Source organism: Carcharodon carcharias, chromosome 11, assembly GCF_017639515.1.
Source record: "Carcharodon carcharias isolate sCarCar2 chromosome 11, sCarCar2.pri, whole genome shotgun sequence".
NCBI lineage: Eukaryota > Metazoa > Chordata > Chondrichthyes > Lamniformes > Lamnidae > Carcharodon > Carcharodon carcharias.
The window spans coordinates 71,578,094-71,594,528 of record NC_054477.1 but is presented as its reverse complement, the minus strand read 5'-3'; the positions used below and the strand labels follow the sequence as shown (position 1 = coordinate 71,594,528).

At 45.6% G+C, this 16,435-nt stretch overlaps 1 protein-coding gene across 3 annotated transcripts in view; it reads left to right on the top strand.

The window, feature by feature from the left end:
* Nucleotides 1–16,435, top strand: part of LOC121284474 (PC3-like endoprotease variant B) — an 893,918-nt gene that overhangs the window by 833,025 nt on the left and 44,458 nt on the right. For all 3 annotated transcript variants that reach the window (XM_041199978.1, XM_041199979.1, XM_041199980.1), the window contains exon 17: nt 1,232–1,361. In XM_041199978.1, coding sequence (XP_041055912.1) covers nt 1,232–1,361 — 130 coding nt within the window. The remainder of the gene's footprint in view (nt 1–1,231; nt 1,362–16,435) is intronic.

The following is a 16,435-nucleotide window of genomic DNA, read 5'->3' as shown; positions in this document are numbered from 1 at the left end:
ACCTCTTGGTCCTACACCCTTTGCGCCTGCACCTGTCCTCCCAAAGATGGCTCTCCTGGAGGCTGAATGTGCACTCCTGGCCTCCTCCCCCTTCTAGCCCTCCCTTCCTCCTCAGAGGAGCTGCCTCCAGTGGACAGTTCAGCTCCCTTTCCCAGGCTAAAGGAAGGCTTCCTGAAACCTGCAGGCCCAGAAAGGAATACTCACTGCAGAGCGCTGACCTGAAGGTTAAGAATCCAGAAAAAGCAGTTGGTATGTGTTTTGATCACACAGATTACTGCAGATCACACAGTCAAGTTTCAAAAACTTTCATAAATAAATACTTGACTGTGCATACTCGCGACCCCAGTGAGCCCTCTTATCCCGCCTGTTGATGAGACATATAAAAATGTGTCCTACCTGCCTGCCCATTGCGCCCATGCAATGACCTGAAGATTGCACAGGCACTGAAAAATCGATGTCGATTGGTGCCTCAAGGGCGTTAATTGGCCTGTTAATTAATGGCGGGTGTGCGTCGGACTTCATCGTGCGCTCGCCCTGCAAAATATCACAATGGCAGGCGGTGACGTCGGGACGCTTGCCCAACGTCACGGCATGTCATTTTACGCGCGGATGTACAGGCCCCACCCCACACGCCAAAGGGAAAATTCTGCCCTCTGTTGCAATTTTTCATTTTATTTGTGCCTCTATGCTCACTGGCCCTCTGAGCATCTTTCTCTAATTTCTCCTAAATTCCGAACACGGTCCAATGGACTTTTCCTCCTCCTCATTGTTTCACTATCAAGTTGAAAGCCAACAAAATAAACCCTAGGTTCAAGTCTGTCACTCTATCTTATTCTTTTTCAGGATCTCAAAATTGGAGAACTTTACCTCCCTCAATCTCCTTTCCTTCTACAATTCAGACTATGAACCAAAACTTATGTAATTCCGCTATTAATTTTTGATTTATTACATTTTCTTTCTTACCTTTTCAATGTTGGTTCGGAAGTACATCTTCACTCTTCATCTCGGTTTCTGTAAATAATTTTTATAAAGTACCAAAATGTGGGAAGTCTTGGGCTTTGAACTGTGACTGGTGGAAATTGAATTCAGACTGATCAAACACAGAAATCTTGTAACCAGAGGACAGAGAAGGCTTGTCAGTCTGAGCTAGATTTGAACCCAGATTTCAAGGCTGAAAAGGCAAAGTTCGAACTTGCCATGGTTCCAATAAGAATTGTATTTTTTCTTTCAGATTACAGATCATGCCAATTCTGTCAAAGGTTGTGAGAGAAGTGACCATGAATCGACATCAGGATCCATCACCAAGTTTAAGCTAACGCTATGGGGAACCTACATGATTGAGCTCCCCAAAAGGGAAGAAAGTACGTGAATCTTGCAATACACATAAGTATTAAAGGGACAACAGGGCTAAGAGTTTCCATACAAAGCTTGAAAGCTGAAAAATGAGATACTGGGTCTAGAATCATTTCTATATAGTAAATATAAATACGTAGATTGCAGCTTATGGAGAGACATGTGAAGAGATTCTTAGTAAAATATTAGCAGCTGTTTAGAAATGCTTTGCATAGTACAGTTATTATTGCTTGCCTTTCAAGCCCAGAGATAGATTTTGCAGGGTTGTACTAGAACCTCATTGTGCAACATGCAGAAGCTGTAAATATACAACTAAAAACAAATCAACAATAATGAGTTATGACTAACATATCATTTTATCTCAATTTCAATTTAAGTATTAAACTCCATATAAGTGGTAGAAGTACAAGCAGCTGAATTTTTCTGACAGTATCTGTCCAACTTCAAATGCTATAGAGCTGATAGAGCAAGAGAAATGGGTGGAGAGCCCAACCACCAAAACCATGGCCCCAGAATTGCCTGACAATTTTATGCAGTGACCTTATCCCACATTCAAATAAAGATAGGTCATGTGGATTAGTTATTGCTAGAATTTCAGTAAGTTTTCTCAAATCCTGGCACTAGAAAGTACCACAATCTTTTAGCAATCACCAAGATTTACCATTTTACCATACCTATGTGAGATTATTCAACAATTTAAAGTGAGATTTTAATTTTTGGCAAATAATTCAAAGAATTGGTATTGGTATTGATAGATCAGTTGGAGAGAAAGTGTGTCCACTGGCTGACTGGAAACCAGGGGAGGTAATCTGAAGACAGTGATTAAAATAATTGCCAAAATATTCGGGGGGAATTAGTTTATTTTTTACTCAGCAAGTTGTTACAATCCGGAATGCACTGCCCAAAAGAGTGGTGAAAGCAGATTCAATAGTAACTTTCTAGATGGAATTGGATATATATTTCAAATTGAGAAATTTACAGGAATAAAGAAGTAAAAGCGGGGGAGTAGAGCTAATTAGATAGTTCTTTTAAAGAACCAGGACAGGCACGATAGGCCTAATGGTCACCTTCTGTTCTCTATAAAACAAATCGTTATTGATGATCCCTTGCATTGCTCTTGGGTAACAATTAGTTAACATCCTTTTAGGAAGCATGCTTTTCTAAATAAAAAAGAGAACAAAGATACCTCAATTAATATGATACACAAGCAAACAGATCTGCTAAAGATTTGCACATTTATTGATTACCTATTCATACTTTTAATCAACATGATTCTGTTTTGTGCCTAAAACCCTACCCATACATGAGCTTAACCTCTTCCACCTGTGATGTTACATCAGTATTTGGAGGCCATGAGGGACTATACCACTGCAACCCTTGAAGACTTTTCTCAATGTTGCTGATCTTTCTGCACGACCTGTTTCTGGTGTCATGTTGCTTGCACATCCAGTGTCTATTGGGCTAAGGCCAAAAGATTCCTTCTGTGCTAGCATTGGAAAGGAACTGATTGTTGTGGCCACATTTTCACGATCATGAGAAACAGCGATATCTGAGACCAGTCCTTGTAGCTTGTGTGTTCTAAAAAAAAAGGCTCACCTGGACTAATTGTCTGGAGGAGAACAGACCAAATATTTTCAACTGGGCAATGAATGCCCTGATCTAAGGTGCTGTTGAGGTTATGTGTAAGATGAAGCAATTGTGGTTGCCATTCCAAAAGAATCATGCATGGAACAACCTCCTACCATCGTGTTGCCACAGAAATCTCCTGGGCTGCCACTTGCACCAAGGTGATCTGCATACCTTCTATCAGACCTTCTTCATTGTGTTGCCAATTATGGGCATGGACTACTCCAATTTACTCACTATCTACGACATGAAAAGAGACAGTTGGAGAGGAAGTTTTTTTTAAATTCATTCATGGGATGTGGGCTTCGCTGGCTGGGCCAGCATTTATTGCCCACCCCTAGTTGCCCTTGAGAAGCTATCTTCTTGAACAGCTGCAGTCCATGTGGTGTAGGTACACCCACAGTGCTGTTAGGAAGGGAGTTCCATGATTTTGACCCAGCGACAGTGAAGGAACGGTGATATATTTCCAAATCTGGTGAGTGACTTGGAGGGGAACTTCCCAGTGGTGGCGGTTCCCATCTATCTGCTGCCCTTATCCTTCTAGATGGTAGTGGTAGTGGGTTTGGAAGGTGCTGACGAAGGAGCCTTGGTGAATTTCTGCAGTGCATCTTGTAGATGATACAAACAGCTGCTATTGTGCGTTGGTGGTCGAGTGAGTCAATGTTTGTAGATGGGGTGCCAATCAAGCGGGCTGCTTTGTCCTGGATGGTGTCAAACTTCTTGAGTGTTGTGGGAGCTGCACTCAGCTAGGCAAGTGGGGAATATTCCATCACACTCCTGACTTGTGCCTCGTAGATGGTGGACAAGCTTTGGAGAGTCAGGAGGTGAGTTACTCGTCGCAGGATTCCTAGTATCTGACCTGCTCTTGTATCCACAGTATTTATATTGCTAGTCCAGTTCAGTTTCTGGTCAATGGTAACCCCTAGGATGTTGATAGTGGGGGATTCAGTGATGGTAATGCAATTGAATGTCAAAGGGCGATGGTTAGATTCTCTCTTGCTGGAGATAGTCATTGCCTGACACTTGTGTGGTGCGAATGTTACTTGCCACTTGTCAGCCCAAGCCTGGATATTGTCCAGGTCTTGCTGCATTTGGACATGGACTCTTTAATTGTCACAGTCCTTATCAGAACTTAGGAAGGAACAGGGAGGAGGTCCTGCTGAGGGTGTATTAGGAGTTAGGAGCAAAACCAGAAAAGCAGGACATCAAAGTCAATAATCTCTGTGTTATTGGCTAAACCACATGCAAATTGGTATAGAGAAGAACTGACTGGGAAAGTTAACATATCTAAAGGTCTGATGCAGAAAAGAGGGGTTTATTTTCGTAAGGAACTGGCACCAGTATTGGGACAGGAAAGAGCTGTAAACTTTGGACAGCTCCACTTGAACCAGAATGGAGCCAGTTTCCTTGCAGGAAAGTTAAATAAGGAGGCTAAATAAGCTTTAAACAAGTAATGTGGTGGGGAAGAATCTACATGAAAGAAGCCTAAATATACGTGAAACAGGAAAGGAGAACATTGGACAGACTAAACTAAGGGAGGAGATAAATGACCAGGGAATAAACAGAGTCATAGAACAGAAATGTAAAAAGATTGTTAAAAATAAAGTGAGAAGAACTCCTATTAGAAATGAGTAAACCAGCCCATGAAGCACTGCTCATGGTGTATGTAATGAAAAAGAGAAAATGGAGGAGGTAATACACTGAGGTACCAGATATAGTAGACGTAACTGAGACATGGCTACAGAGAAATCAGGACTGGGAATTAAAATTTGCACGGTGTAATGTATTTAGAAGAGATAGGGAAAAGGGGGAGGTGGAGTTGTTGTAATTATTAGTGATAATAGAATGCGTCATTAGAAAGATAGGATCCATTTGGAAGAAATAAGACATAGTAAAGGGTCAATCGCATCTAATAGACGTAGTCTACAGATCACCTAATAAAGAGAGGTAGAGGAAGAAAAATGCAAACAAATTAGGTAAATGAGTGAAAAGGTAAAGTAATTGTCATTGGAAATTTTAATGACACTAAAAGTAATTGGCGAGAAGAAGTATGTAAAAGATAAAGGAATTGAATTCCTACAATATATATAGGACTACTTTCTAACCTACTTTGTAGAAATCCAACAGGGGAGGGTTCATTACTGGATCTAATAATGGTGAATGGACTACATTCATGGACTACAGATAGGGGGACATCTAGGCAATAGTGAACTTAATATAAAATGATTTAAGATAATAATTGAGAAGAACATAAATATGACAAAGAACAGGATATATGTTGGAGAAAAGCTGATTTTAAGGACCAGATAATGAAGCTTGTGGAATAAAATGAACAATATCAGCAAACACGGTGTAGAAGAGCAATGGGAAACATTTGAAATAGTGTTCAACAGAGTCCAGGAAAAATATATTCCACTAAAAAACAAGAACCAGCTAAACACTAATGAGACATCATGGATGGATAAGGAGATAAGGGAAAAGGCATAAAATATGGACAGCAGAGAAGAGCAAGACAAGGGAGAATACACAAAGATTAGAAGAAAAGTCAAAAGAAAGGTAGGAAAACAAAGAGGAACAATGAATTAAAGTATCAAGAAATATAAAACTAAATATCAAAATATTCTATAGGCATGGCAATAAAAATTGGAAATGAAGGACGGAATTAAAGCCACCAATTGGGATGGACTGGATAAAATCACAGGCAGCGATACTGAAATGGCAGAAATATTAGAAAATTATTTTGATTTGGTATTTACAAGAGAGACAGATGTCATGTCATCAGAAAATAAGATTAGAAATGATATCACCGCATTTAAAATTTAAATAAACTAATCATATTTAAAGGGGATAAAATCCTTGGTCCGGGTGGATTGCATCCATGCATTTTAAAAGAATCTTGAGAAGAGGCAGCAGAGGCATTATTTGTTAGAAAAAGGTGTAGTGCCAGAGAACTGGCTGGTGGCCAATGTTATATCTGTATTTAAGAAGGGAGATAGAACATAATCAGGGAACTGTAGACCAATAGTATGAAAAATAATAGAAACCCAACAAAAGGAGAAAATTTTTAAAATCTAGAAACCAAAAATATAGTAATCAATAGTCAGCATGGATTTCAAAGTGGAATGTCTTGCACGACCAACCTCATTGAATTCTTTGAGGAGACAACAGAGAGAATAACTAAGGGTGATGTAGTGGCTCAAACAGTGGGCAGGATTTTACCGTTGGCAAGCAGAGGGCAGGGCCAGGTCGCCGACACGTAAAATGACGCGGGATGATATCTGGCGGAAACCCCGACGTCACCCCGCCCCATTTAAATTTTCAGGAGGGTGGGAGCGCAGCAAAATCAATTGAGGCCATTGACAGAGGCAATTAAGTAATTGAAGGACTTGCCCGTCCAACCTGGCGGGAACTAGAAAAAAACATGAAACCTCATCCACCAGCAGGATGAGGTTTCATGTAAGATTTAAAAAATTTTAATAAAGTTGTTATGGAAACTATGAACATATGACATTGTCACATGAGGGGACATGTAAGGGATTTTTTTTTTCTATTTTTAATATTTTTAAAAGTGCAGGCAATCTCCCTGAGGCTGCACTTAGCCTCAGGGAGATGAGTGTGCTCTTTCGTGCACATGCGCAAAACAGCGCACTCTCGATTTTAGGGATTCCGTGTCCCCCTCCCCTCCCACACAGGGAGCGCATAGCACTTCTGTGCGGATGTCATGCTGGGCAGACCTTAATTGGCCTGCCTGCACAAAATGGCGCCGCAGCCCCAATTGCTGCTGGCGATCGGGTCCGTGCCCGCCCGCGATTGGATCAACCCCACCTGCCTCCCACCCGCCTGACAAACGGAAAATTCAGCCCAGTGTGTGGGAAGAAGGGGTTCTGATTCATGGGGCACTTTCACCTTTACTGGAAAATGAAGGAGCTCTTCCATTAGGATGAACTCCACTTAAATAAGGCTCGAATCAGTTGGCAAATTATATAACTAGGGCTGTGGTAGGGCTTTAAACTAGAAGAGGAGGAGGAGGGGTCAAATCAGGGGAAATTTAGAAACCTAAAGAGTGAAGTCGAAGCAATAGAGCAGTGCATTGATTTGGATAAAAACAAGCAGAGTTGGCAGGGAAGGACAGTGTTTAACAGTAATAGTATATCAGTGAATAAGATCCTTGCAAAGAATAGTGATAAAAAAATAAAGCTAAAGGCTCTTTATCTGAATATAAAAACAGATTTCAACAACCTGTACAAAAAATGGAGGAGAGTAAGTAAAGTAAATTTGGTTTCTTAAAGGTAGAGGCAGGAAAAAATATGGGAACTGAGGAAATGGCAAAGACATTGAACAAATTTTTTGGGCTGAATTTTTCTGATCCCATGGTGGCGGGATTGGTGACAGGACGGCTGAAAGAATGAGGGAAGCCACGTTGGAATGACTTTCCCGATGCATTCTCAGCATCAGGGAACTTTCCCAGGCATGGCCTGGGAAGTAGGTCGACTTCCCACCCCACAGAGGTGGGCAGCCAATTTGCATAGTTAAGGCCCCACTTAGGAGTGATTTTGTGGTCTTGGTGGCATTTTGCCAGTAGCGAATGCCTGTCCCCACCCCATCATATATCGAAGCTGCCAGCTCAATTCAGATGGTCTTCCCTGGGCCAGAGGCTCCATGCCTCAGAAAGGTGGCTGCATTTATAAAAGGCCACTTTACAGGCTGGAGGCTTTAGTTCTTGGAATCCCTATCCCTTTTACCAACAGCCTTCTCTTCCTTTTTACATATTTTCCTCTTTGAATGCAAACTCTCATTGTATCACTAGATTTTTAAAATCTAACTATAAAACCCCTTTCATAGACCCGATTTGATTAGTAAACTTTGAAAAAAAACCCATTGCTTAGCTTCTTCTGACTAGCTGTGATATTACACCCATTCTTTTGAATGGTTGATTTAAAAGTGCAAATTTCCCCCTTTTCACTTATCCTTGTAACTTCCCTAAATTTACCTAATTGCCATTTCAAACCTTCTATACATCAAAACCTCTAGACCAGCTGGCTTTAATCCAATTAAGACACACACACACGCACATGGACACAGACACCACTACACTCCATTTTAAAATAATTTCCAAGAACATTATTATGGGCAGAATTTTCCCATTGGTGTGTGGGGGTGGGACCCGCACACTGATGCATAAAATGACGTGGTGACGTCAGGCAAGCGGCCGTCGTCACGGCACTCCGTTGCGATATTTTGTTGGGTGGGCGCGCGATGATATCCGATGTGCACCTGCCATTAATTAATGGGTCATTTAAGGCCCTTGAGGTGCCAATCGACACCGATTGTTTGGTGCCCGTGCGATCGTGGAGTCGACGCATAGGCACAATGGACAGGCAGGTAGGACACATTTATATAAACTTCATCCACAGGTGGGATAAGAGGGCTCAGTGGGGTCACAAATGTGCGCACTGTCAAGTATTGATTTTTCAAAGTTACTGATACTTGACTGTGCAATCTTTAATACTTCAAAATGCATACCAGCCGCTTGGACTGGACTCACAACCTTCAGTTCAGCACTCTGCAGTGAGGAATTCTTTTTGGGCCTGCAGGTTTCAGGAAGCCTTCCCTTAGCCTGGGAATGGGAGCTGAACTGTCCACTGGAGGCAGCTCCTCTGAGGAGGAAGGGAGGGCTAGAAGGGGGAGGAAGTCAGGAATGCACATTCAGCTTCTAGGGGAGCCACCTTTGGGAGGACAGGTGCAGGCACAAGGGGTGCAGGGCCCAGAAGTAGTCCAAAGTGGAAGGAGCTGCAGAAAATGCCACCATCCTGCTGCCAGGGTATACAGGCGATGAAGCAGCTACCAAAATCAGTTCTGTTGAAGGATCATGAGGACTCAAAACGTCAACTCTTTTCTTCTCCGCCGATGCTGCCAGACCTGCTGAGTTTTTCCAGGTAATTCTGTTTTTGTTTCAGCTACCTCAATATGTCTGAGGTGCAGTGCTGAAGGAGGCTCCATCTCTCAAGGGCGACAGTCAATAATAGGGTAGTAATAGTGAGGTATTTCAACTTCCCCAACATTAACTGGGTTAGTCATAGCGTGATAGGTTTAGAGGGAGCGGAATTCTTAAAATGCATCCAGGAGAGCTTTTTAAGCCAGTTCGTAGAAGGTCCCTACAAGAGAGGGGGCTGTCCTGGACTTAATTTTAGGGAATGAAGCCAGGCAAGTGGTAGCGGTATCAGTGGGGGAGCATTTTGCAGATAGTGATCATAACTCCATTAGATTCAAGGTTGTTATGAAAAAGGACAAGGATGGGCCAGAAGTCAGAGTTCTAAATTGAGGGAAGGCCATATTTAATAAGATCAGATATGATTTGGTCAGAATGGACTGGGAGCAGCTACTTTTAGGTAAATCTGCATCAGAGCAGTAGGACTCATTCAAGAAGGAAATAGGAAGAGTACAAGGCCAGCATATTCCAGTAAAGACAAAGGGTGGAACCAACAAATCCAGGGAACCCTGGATGTCGAGGGATATACAGGATTCGTTAAAGAGAAAAAGAGAGGCTTATGGCAGATACTGATGGCTCAAAACAGCGGAAGCCCTGGAGGAGTATGGAATGTGTAGGGGGGAACTTAAAAAGGAAATTAGGAGAGCAAAAAGGGGGCATTTAAAACATTGGCAGGTAAAATAAAGGAAAATCCAAAGTTATTTTACAAGTACATTAAGAGTAAGAGGATAACTAGGGAAAAAGTAGGGCCCATTAAGGACCATAGTGGTAATTTCTGTGTGGAGCTGGAAAATGTAGGTAGGGTTCTAAATGAATACTTTGTGTCGGTGCTCACAAGTGAGAGGGACGATGTGGGTATGGAAATCAGGCAGAAGAACTGTGATATAATTAAAAGAAATTAGCATAGAAAGGGAGGAGGTTCTAAGTAGCCTGGCAGGCTTAAAAGTAAATAAATCTCCAAGCCCAGATGAAATGTATCCCAGGCTGTTGAGTGAGGCATGAGAGGAGATAGCAGGAGCGCTGGCAATAATTTTCAATACCTCTCTGGCCACAGGAGAGGTGCCAGAGGACTGGAGGACAGCCAATGTGGTATCATTATTCAAGAAGGGAGGAATGGATAAACCAGGGAACTAGAAGCCAGTTAGTCTAACCTCAATGGTGGGGAAACTATTGGAAGCAAACCTGAGGGATAGAATTAATCTGCACTTGGAGAGGCAGGGATTAATCAAGGGCAGTCAGCATGGTTTTGTTAAGGGGAGGTCATGTCTAACCAATTTGATTGAATTTTTCAAAGAGGTAACCAGGTGTGTAGATGAGGGCAATGCATTTGATGTAGTCTACTTGTACTTCAGCAAGGCTTTTGATAAGGTCCCACATGGGAGACTGATAATGAAGGTAAGAGCCCATGGATTCAAGGCAGTTTGGCAAATTGGATCCAGAATTGGCTGAGTGGCAGGAAGCAGAGGGTGATGGTCGAGGTTTGTTTTTGTGACTGGATGCTTATGTCCGTTGGAGTTCCACAGGGTATGGTGTTGGGTCCCTTGCTGCTTGTGGTATATATAAATGATTTAGACTTGAATGTAGGAGAGTTGATCAGTAAGTTCGCGGATGACACGAAAATTGGTGGGGTGGTAAATGAGGGGGATAACCTTAGATTACAGGAGGATATAGACGGGCTGGTCAGATGGGCTGATCAGTGGCGAATGGAATATAATTCGGATAAGTGTGAAGTGATGCACTTGGGCAGGACAAACAAGGCACGGGAGCACACAATGAATGGTAGGACCCTGGGAAGTACCGAGGATCAGAGGGACCTTGGTGTACATGTCCACCAGTCCCTTAAGGTAACGGGACAGGTAGATAATGTGGTTAAGAAAGCATATGGGATACTTGCCTTTATTAGCCGAGGCATAGTATATAAGAGCAGGGAGGTTATGCTGGAACTGTATAAGACCCTGGTTAGGCCACAGCTGGAGTATTGTGTGCTGTTCTGGACTCCGCATTATAGGAAGGATGTGATTGCACTAGAGAGAGTGCAGTGGAAATTTACCAGGATGTTGCCTGGGCTGGAGAGTTTTAGTTATGAGGAGAAATTGGATAGACTGGGGTTATTCTTCCTGGAGCAGAGGAGATTGAGGGGGGACATAATTGAGGTGTATAAAATTATGAAGTACATAGAAGGAACTTTTCCCCTTGGCAGAGGGATCAGTAACCAGGGGGCATAGATTTAAGGTAAGGGGCAGGAAGTTTAGAGTGGATGTGAGGAAGGATTTTTTTAGCCAGAGAGTGGTGGGGATCTGCCTGAAAGGGCGGTAGAGGCAGAAACTCTAATAACATTTAAGAAGCATTTGGATATGCACTTATGATGCCATGGCATACAAGGCTATGGCCTAGTGCTGGAAAATGGGATTAGAATAGTTAGGTACTTGTTTGACCAGCGCAGACTTGATAGGTCGAAGGGCCTTTTTTCTGTGCTGCAGGCCTCTATGACTGTACAACTATATCTGTCAGATGATTGGGCCTGAGATCTCTGCTAACTGTGTGGACGGATACCCCATGCCAGCTGCCCTCAACTTCTATGCCTCTGGCTCCTTCCAGGGGTCTGTGGGTGATCTTTACAGTGTCTATAAATCAGCTGTCCACACTTGTATCAAGCAGATTACAGACACTCTGTTCAGAGGTGCATTGGCCTTCATCCACTGCAGTTGGGACCAGGCAAGTCAGACACAGCGAGCCAGAGGCTCCGTGGCCATTGTTGGCTTCCCCCACGTCCAGGGTGCTATAGACTGTACACATGTGGCCATCAAGGCGCCAGCAGGTGAGCCCGGTGCCTTCGTCAACAGGAAGGGCTTCATGAACGTGCAGATGGTGTGTGATCACAGGATGCTGATTCTACAAGTCTGTGCAAGGTACCCAGGCAGTTCCCACGATGCCTACTTCTTCAGACACTCCCAGATGTCGGGGCTCTTCAGTTCTCCAGGCCGGCTGGATGGGTGGCTGCTGGGGGACATGGGCTATCCCCTCAGAAGGTGGCTCATGACGCCTCTCCACCATCCAAGAACAGAAGCTGAGCAGCTGCAATGGGAGCCACGCCTCCATAAGGGCTGTGGTGGAGAGAACCATCAGCCTTCTCAAAGTGCACGTCCGATGCTTGGACCGCTCAGGGGGCGCAGTCCAGTACCCTCCAGATCATGTGTCGGTGATAGTGGTTGCATGCTGCACTCTCCACAATCTTGCGCTGGAAAGGGGGGGATGCAGTGGACGATGAAGGCGTCAACGCAGTGGCTGCACACGATGTGTCCAGCAGTGAGTCCAAGAATGAGCATGCACAGGGAAATGCTGAGGGGGTAGACACTGACCCGGGCACACTTCAGGGAGGCAGGGACATCCGGGAGGCTTTAATCCAACGAACCTTCAGCTAGCACACCACAAATGGGCCTCCAGGACAAGCCTGGGCTGCAGGCTCTATACTCGACACCTGAGTGCAAAATCTGCCTGGGTCGGAACATTAACTAAGGGCCTTGTTAATAAAGCTGAATGTCCCACAAATCATTCATAACATTATTGGAAATCATCCACCTGCAGAAGAGGCACCCTCAGCCATGGTGACATGTCTGAATTTAATATTACAACCAAAGGAACTTAAGAAAACAAAATGACAAATGTGTTAAACATCACACCAACTCATAAAGACCAAATTGCAGGCCAACACAAAAGCACCAGTGATAAACTCGTGGTGTGCCTCAGGTGCCTTATGTTTATGTTTGCCGGTGCCACCTCTTGGTGCTGCCCCATCGCTGGGAGTGGCATCTGCAACAGCCTGCTCACTCTGCTGTTGGCCTCAATGACCTTGGCGACCATCCTCTGGCCCATGGAATCTGTGCTGGCCCGGTCTGGGAGGGGGCTGCCAGTACCACAGCTGGCATCTCCCCTGTTGTTGCAGCCTCATTGGCTGCAACAATCACTGGCAGAGGGGTGGAAGAGCTGTCGCTCTCATCTGGAGCGCCCTGAAAGGAGCCCGCAGAGATGACAGGCAGCTGCTGCCCCGATGTAAGGTCGCTTCGGACCTCCCTGCTCAACGTGGATGGGATGGGCACCAAGCTGGGAAACTTGGTGCCCAGACCAGGTCCTACACTGGCACTGACCAGCTCAGGTCAATGCCGATGTGAGGGCTTGCTGGTCCGAGCGCAGCCCCAGGAAGTCCTGATTGGTCTCCTGGAAGAGCCTCTGCACAAATGTCACCAGTTTCTCCATGGAGGACGCATGGCGCGCGGACATGAGGCTCATTGCTCATATCGGCGATAGACCACTCAGTCTCCTCCACCACGGACACCAAGCCAAGCATGGCTTCATGTACCTCCACCAAATGCTCCCGCACACCTGGCTGCATTTCCTGCGTTTGCTGCGTCGCGGACAACTCCAGAGGCACATCATCAGACACCGACTGAGCATGTACCTGGTCCCCTGCAGTCCTCCCACTGCTAGCACCATGGGCACTCTCTGTCTCTGTCAGCTCCTCCAGTGACTGTGAAATGCCCTCACCATTGTGCTCTGGGACACCAGCCGATGTTCTAATTCCCACCGAGGTGCTAGTATAGTGCCTGCTATAGCTGGTGCCTGCAGAGGTGGTGTGATGCTGGTGAGTTCAAGACTTCGTGGCCCTCAGGTGTGAGAGGGAGCCTCTGCTGCTTCTCCTCCCGGCCGTGCTCCACAGATGCTGACAGGAAGAACAAGGACAGTGGATCAGCTAACGTGAAGACAATGTCAATGAGCATCCCTGTCCCCCAGATCATTATGCGCTCATCCTTCCATAACGATGGTCAAACCATGTTGCAAAATTAAATCACTTAACATTCAGCACTGCCATGGCTATTGGGAGAACAATGGTGACCTCACTGCCAGGCAAACATACCTGCCCATGGCACTCCAGCCTCACCAACACGAGTGGACCTGGGCACATGGCGCCTCTCCAAATCTAGAGCCTGCTGCTTGAAGCAGTTGAGGTCTAGCCCTCCACCAGTCCTCACCCGCTCAGTGGCATTATGTCCATTCTTCTTCTGAAAAGGAGAGAAGCGCATTGATGAGTGCTACTTGTACCTGGGCTCCCTTCACTGCCGTCCTACCCCAACCAGAGTGGGACAATGCAGGGCTCCAGTGCCTCCTCACCCCGCAGCTGCCGAACACTCAGACAAAGATGCAAGGTCTGTCCCCCCCACCACCCCCTTGGCCAAATGCTGCCTGCATCACATTAGGTGCCACAAGGTCTAACCTTCCATAGCAAGGAGGCGCAAGCACATGGAGCAAGAGGACAGCAGATCAATCGGTGCCAACCCCACCTTGAAGTTCCCCTCCCAGCATGTCATCACCCTGACTTTGACATGTCCTGGAGTTCTAGCACTGCGCCTAGGTGCATATCCTCCAGGGTGCCCCCAAAACAATATTGTGAGTCTCAGTGTACCACGTGCTGGGGGTGCAGAACCCATCTCTTCACCACCCTCTCAGAGTGATCTCAGCATGGGCAATATCTGCTGGCCCACCCAGCGAAGGTCACATGTCGTCACTGATTCAATGCAGTCACTACACTCAAACATCGGGGAGGGGTGGACCAGGACGGAAAGCCTACCTGCTGGGTTGACCAATGCCAACATGGTACTCGCCCTTCCCGAGCGTAGCAGGTCATTGAAGCGCTTGCGACACTGGATCCAGGTGCGTCGCACCACATTGCGGGAGCTCACGACCTCCGCCACCTCCTCCCAGGCATGTTTGGTCATGTGGGGGAGGCCTTTTCCTACCATCCTGGGTACGAGGACCTTCTGTTGTGCTGCCACCTCCTTGTGGAGGGCAGCAAGGTAATTGTCAAAAAAAATGAGGGGCACAGTGCCCCCCTACCCTACCTTCCTGCTTGGCCTGATCACCAGCAGCTCTCTGAGGAGCCCTTCCACTGGCCATGATTCACAGCCTTGGAAAGGCTGCAGCAACTTTTTAAAACAGGCCACTGGGGTCACCATTGGACCCAGCGATCACTGCAGTCCCACTGCCGCCCGCCCACTCCCACTGTCCTCAGGAGCTGCAATTCGTGCTGGGTGGGCCTTAATTTGCCCACCCACTTAAAATGGCAGCGCGAATCCGATCATGGGCAACGATCGGGTCTGCGCCCGCCCGCTCCCACACTGCCCACCCGACAGGCAGAAAGTTCTGCCCTATATCTTCTTGACAAGGTAGCTGTAGAGGAAATGGTTATGATTTTCCAAAATTCCCTTCATTCTAGAATGCTGCCAGCAGTTTGGAAGTTAGGAAATGCAGCACCACTATTCAAAAGGGAGGGAGAAAAAAAACAGGCAACTACAGGCTAGTTAGCCTGACATTAGTCATTGGGAATATGTTGGAATATAATATTTAAAAAGTCTTAACAATGCATTTAGAACATCTTGGCATGAACAGCAGGGCCTGGGAGAGGGGGTTGCAAATAGTGCCAAACACTGGGGCCTGGGTGCTGGGAGGGCTTGGGCACTGGGTGAGCCTGGGCTCGGTATTTTAGACAGAGTTTTTGTCCTTCAGACAAGCTTCAGACCTGAAAGAGCGGCTTTAAAATAAAATCGACACTGCCAATCTGTCAGTTCCGATTCTTGTAAAGATGGTCTTTAAAGTCAGTCTCACCAAGTTGCGGTGCTGCTGCTTCTGACCTACAGGCAGCTTTGTGGTTCCAATTTTTTTTTTGGAAAGCCCGCCAGAAAACCAGCAGCGCAGGAACTGAATGTGTTCGTGGATGAAAAATAGTAAGTGAAAACTCCAATTATTTTAGAGCCAACTAGTTGCTGTGGGGATGTGGGGATGGGAGAGGGGGTAGGGGGTGATGAGGGAGTGGGGGGGTAATGGGGTGCGGGGTAGAGCGGGGAGGTTGTGGGATGGGAGCGAAAGGAGGTTGGGGGGTTGAGGTGGGGGAGTGGTTGGGTGGGGTTAGGGATTGGGCTGGGGAGGAGATTGGGGGATTTGGGAGGTTGGGTGGGGGTGTGGTGTGGGTGGGGTGTCTCTTTTAAGGTTTAGTACCACAAAATTGAATATTGTATACTTCTCAAAATTCTGTTTTGAATTTAAACCAGCATATAAATAGCAGTCTAAAATTTCATTGTGTCTTAAAGTAGACAAAATTCTGATGATGTGCTGTGTTGATATACCGTGGGTTTGAGAATCTTGAACCTCATCAAAATAAACGTAAGAAACTAAAAACCAGGAGTGATTCAAAACAGGGGTTGATTCACTATCGCCTGTTTTATTACTGTTGCTAAGTTTGGGAATGAAATTGTTATTTGTCACTAAGAGATTGCTGAAAGGAAGGTTTTACAAATCTCTACTCCATCCTAGGTTCACCCCAATCTGCACCATCCTGTTTAAAATCTAGCAGAAGATGGTTGCATTGTGGGACTAAAATTTCTCTGGGGAAAGGATTCCTGATCATCCATTGTAACT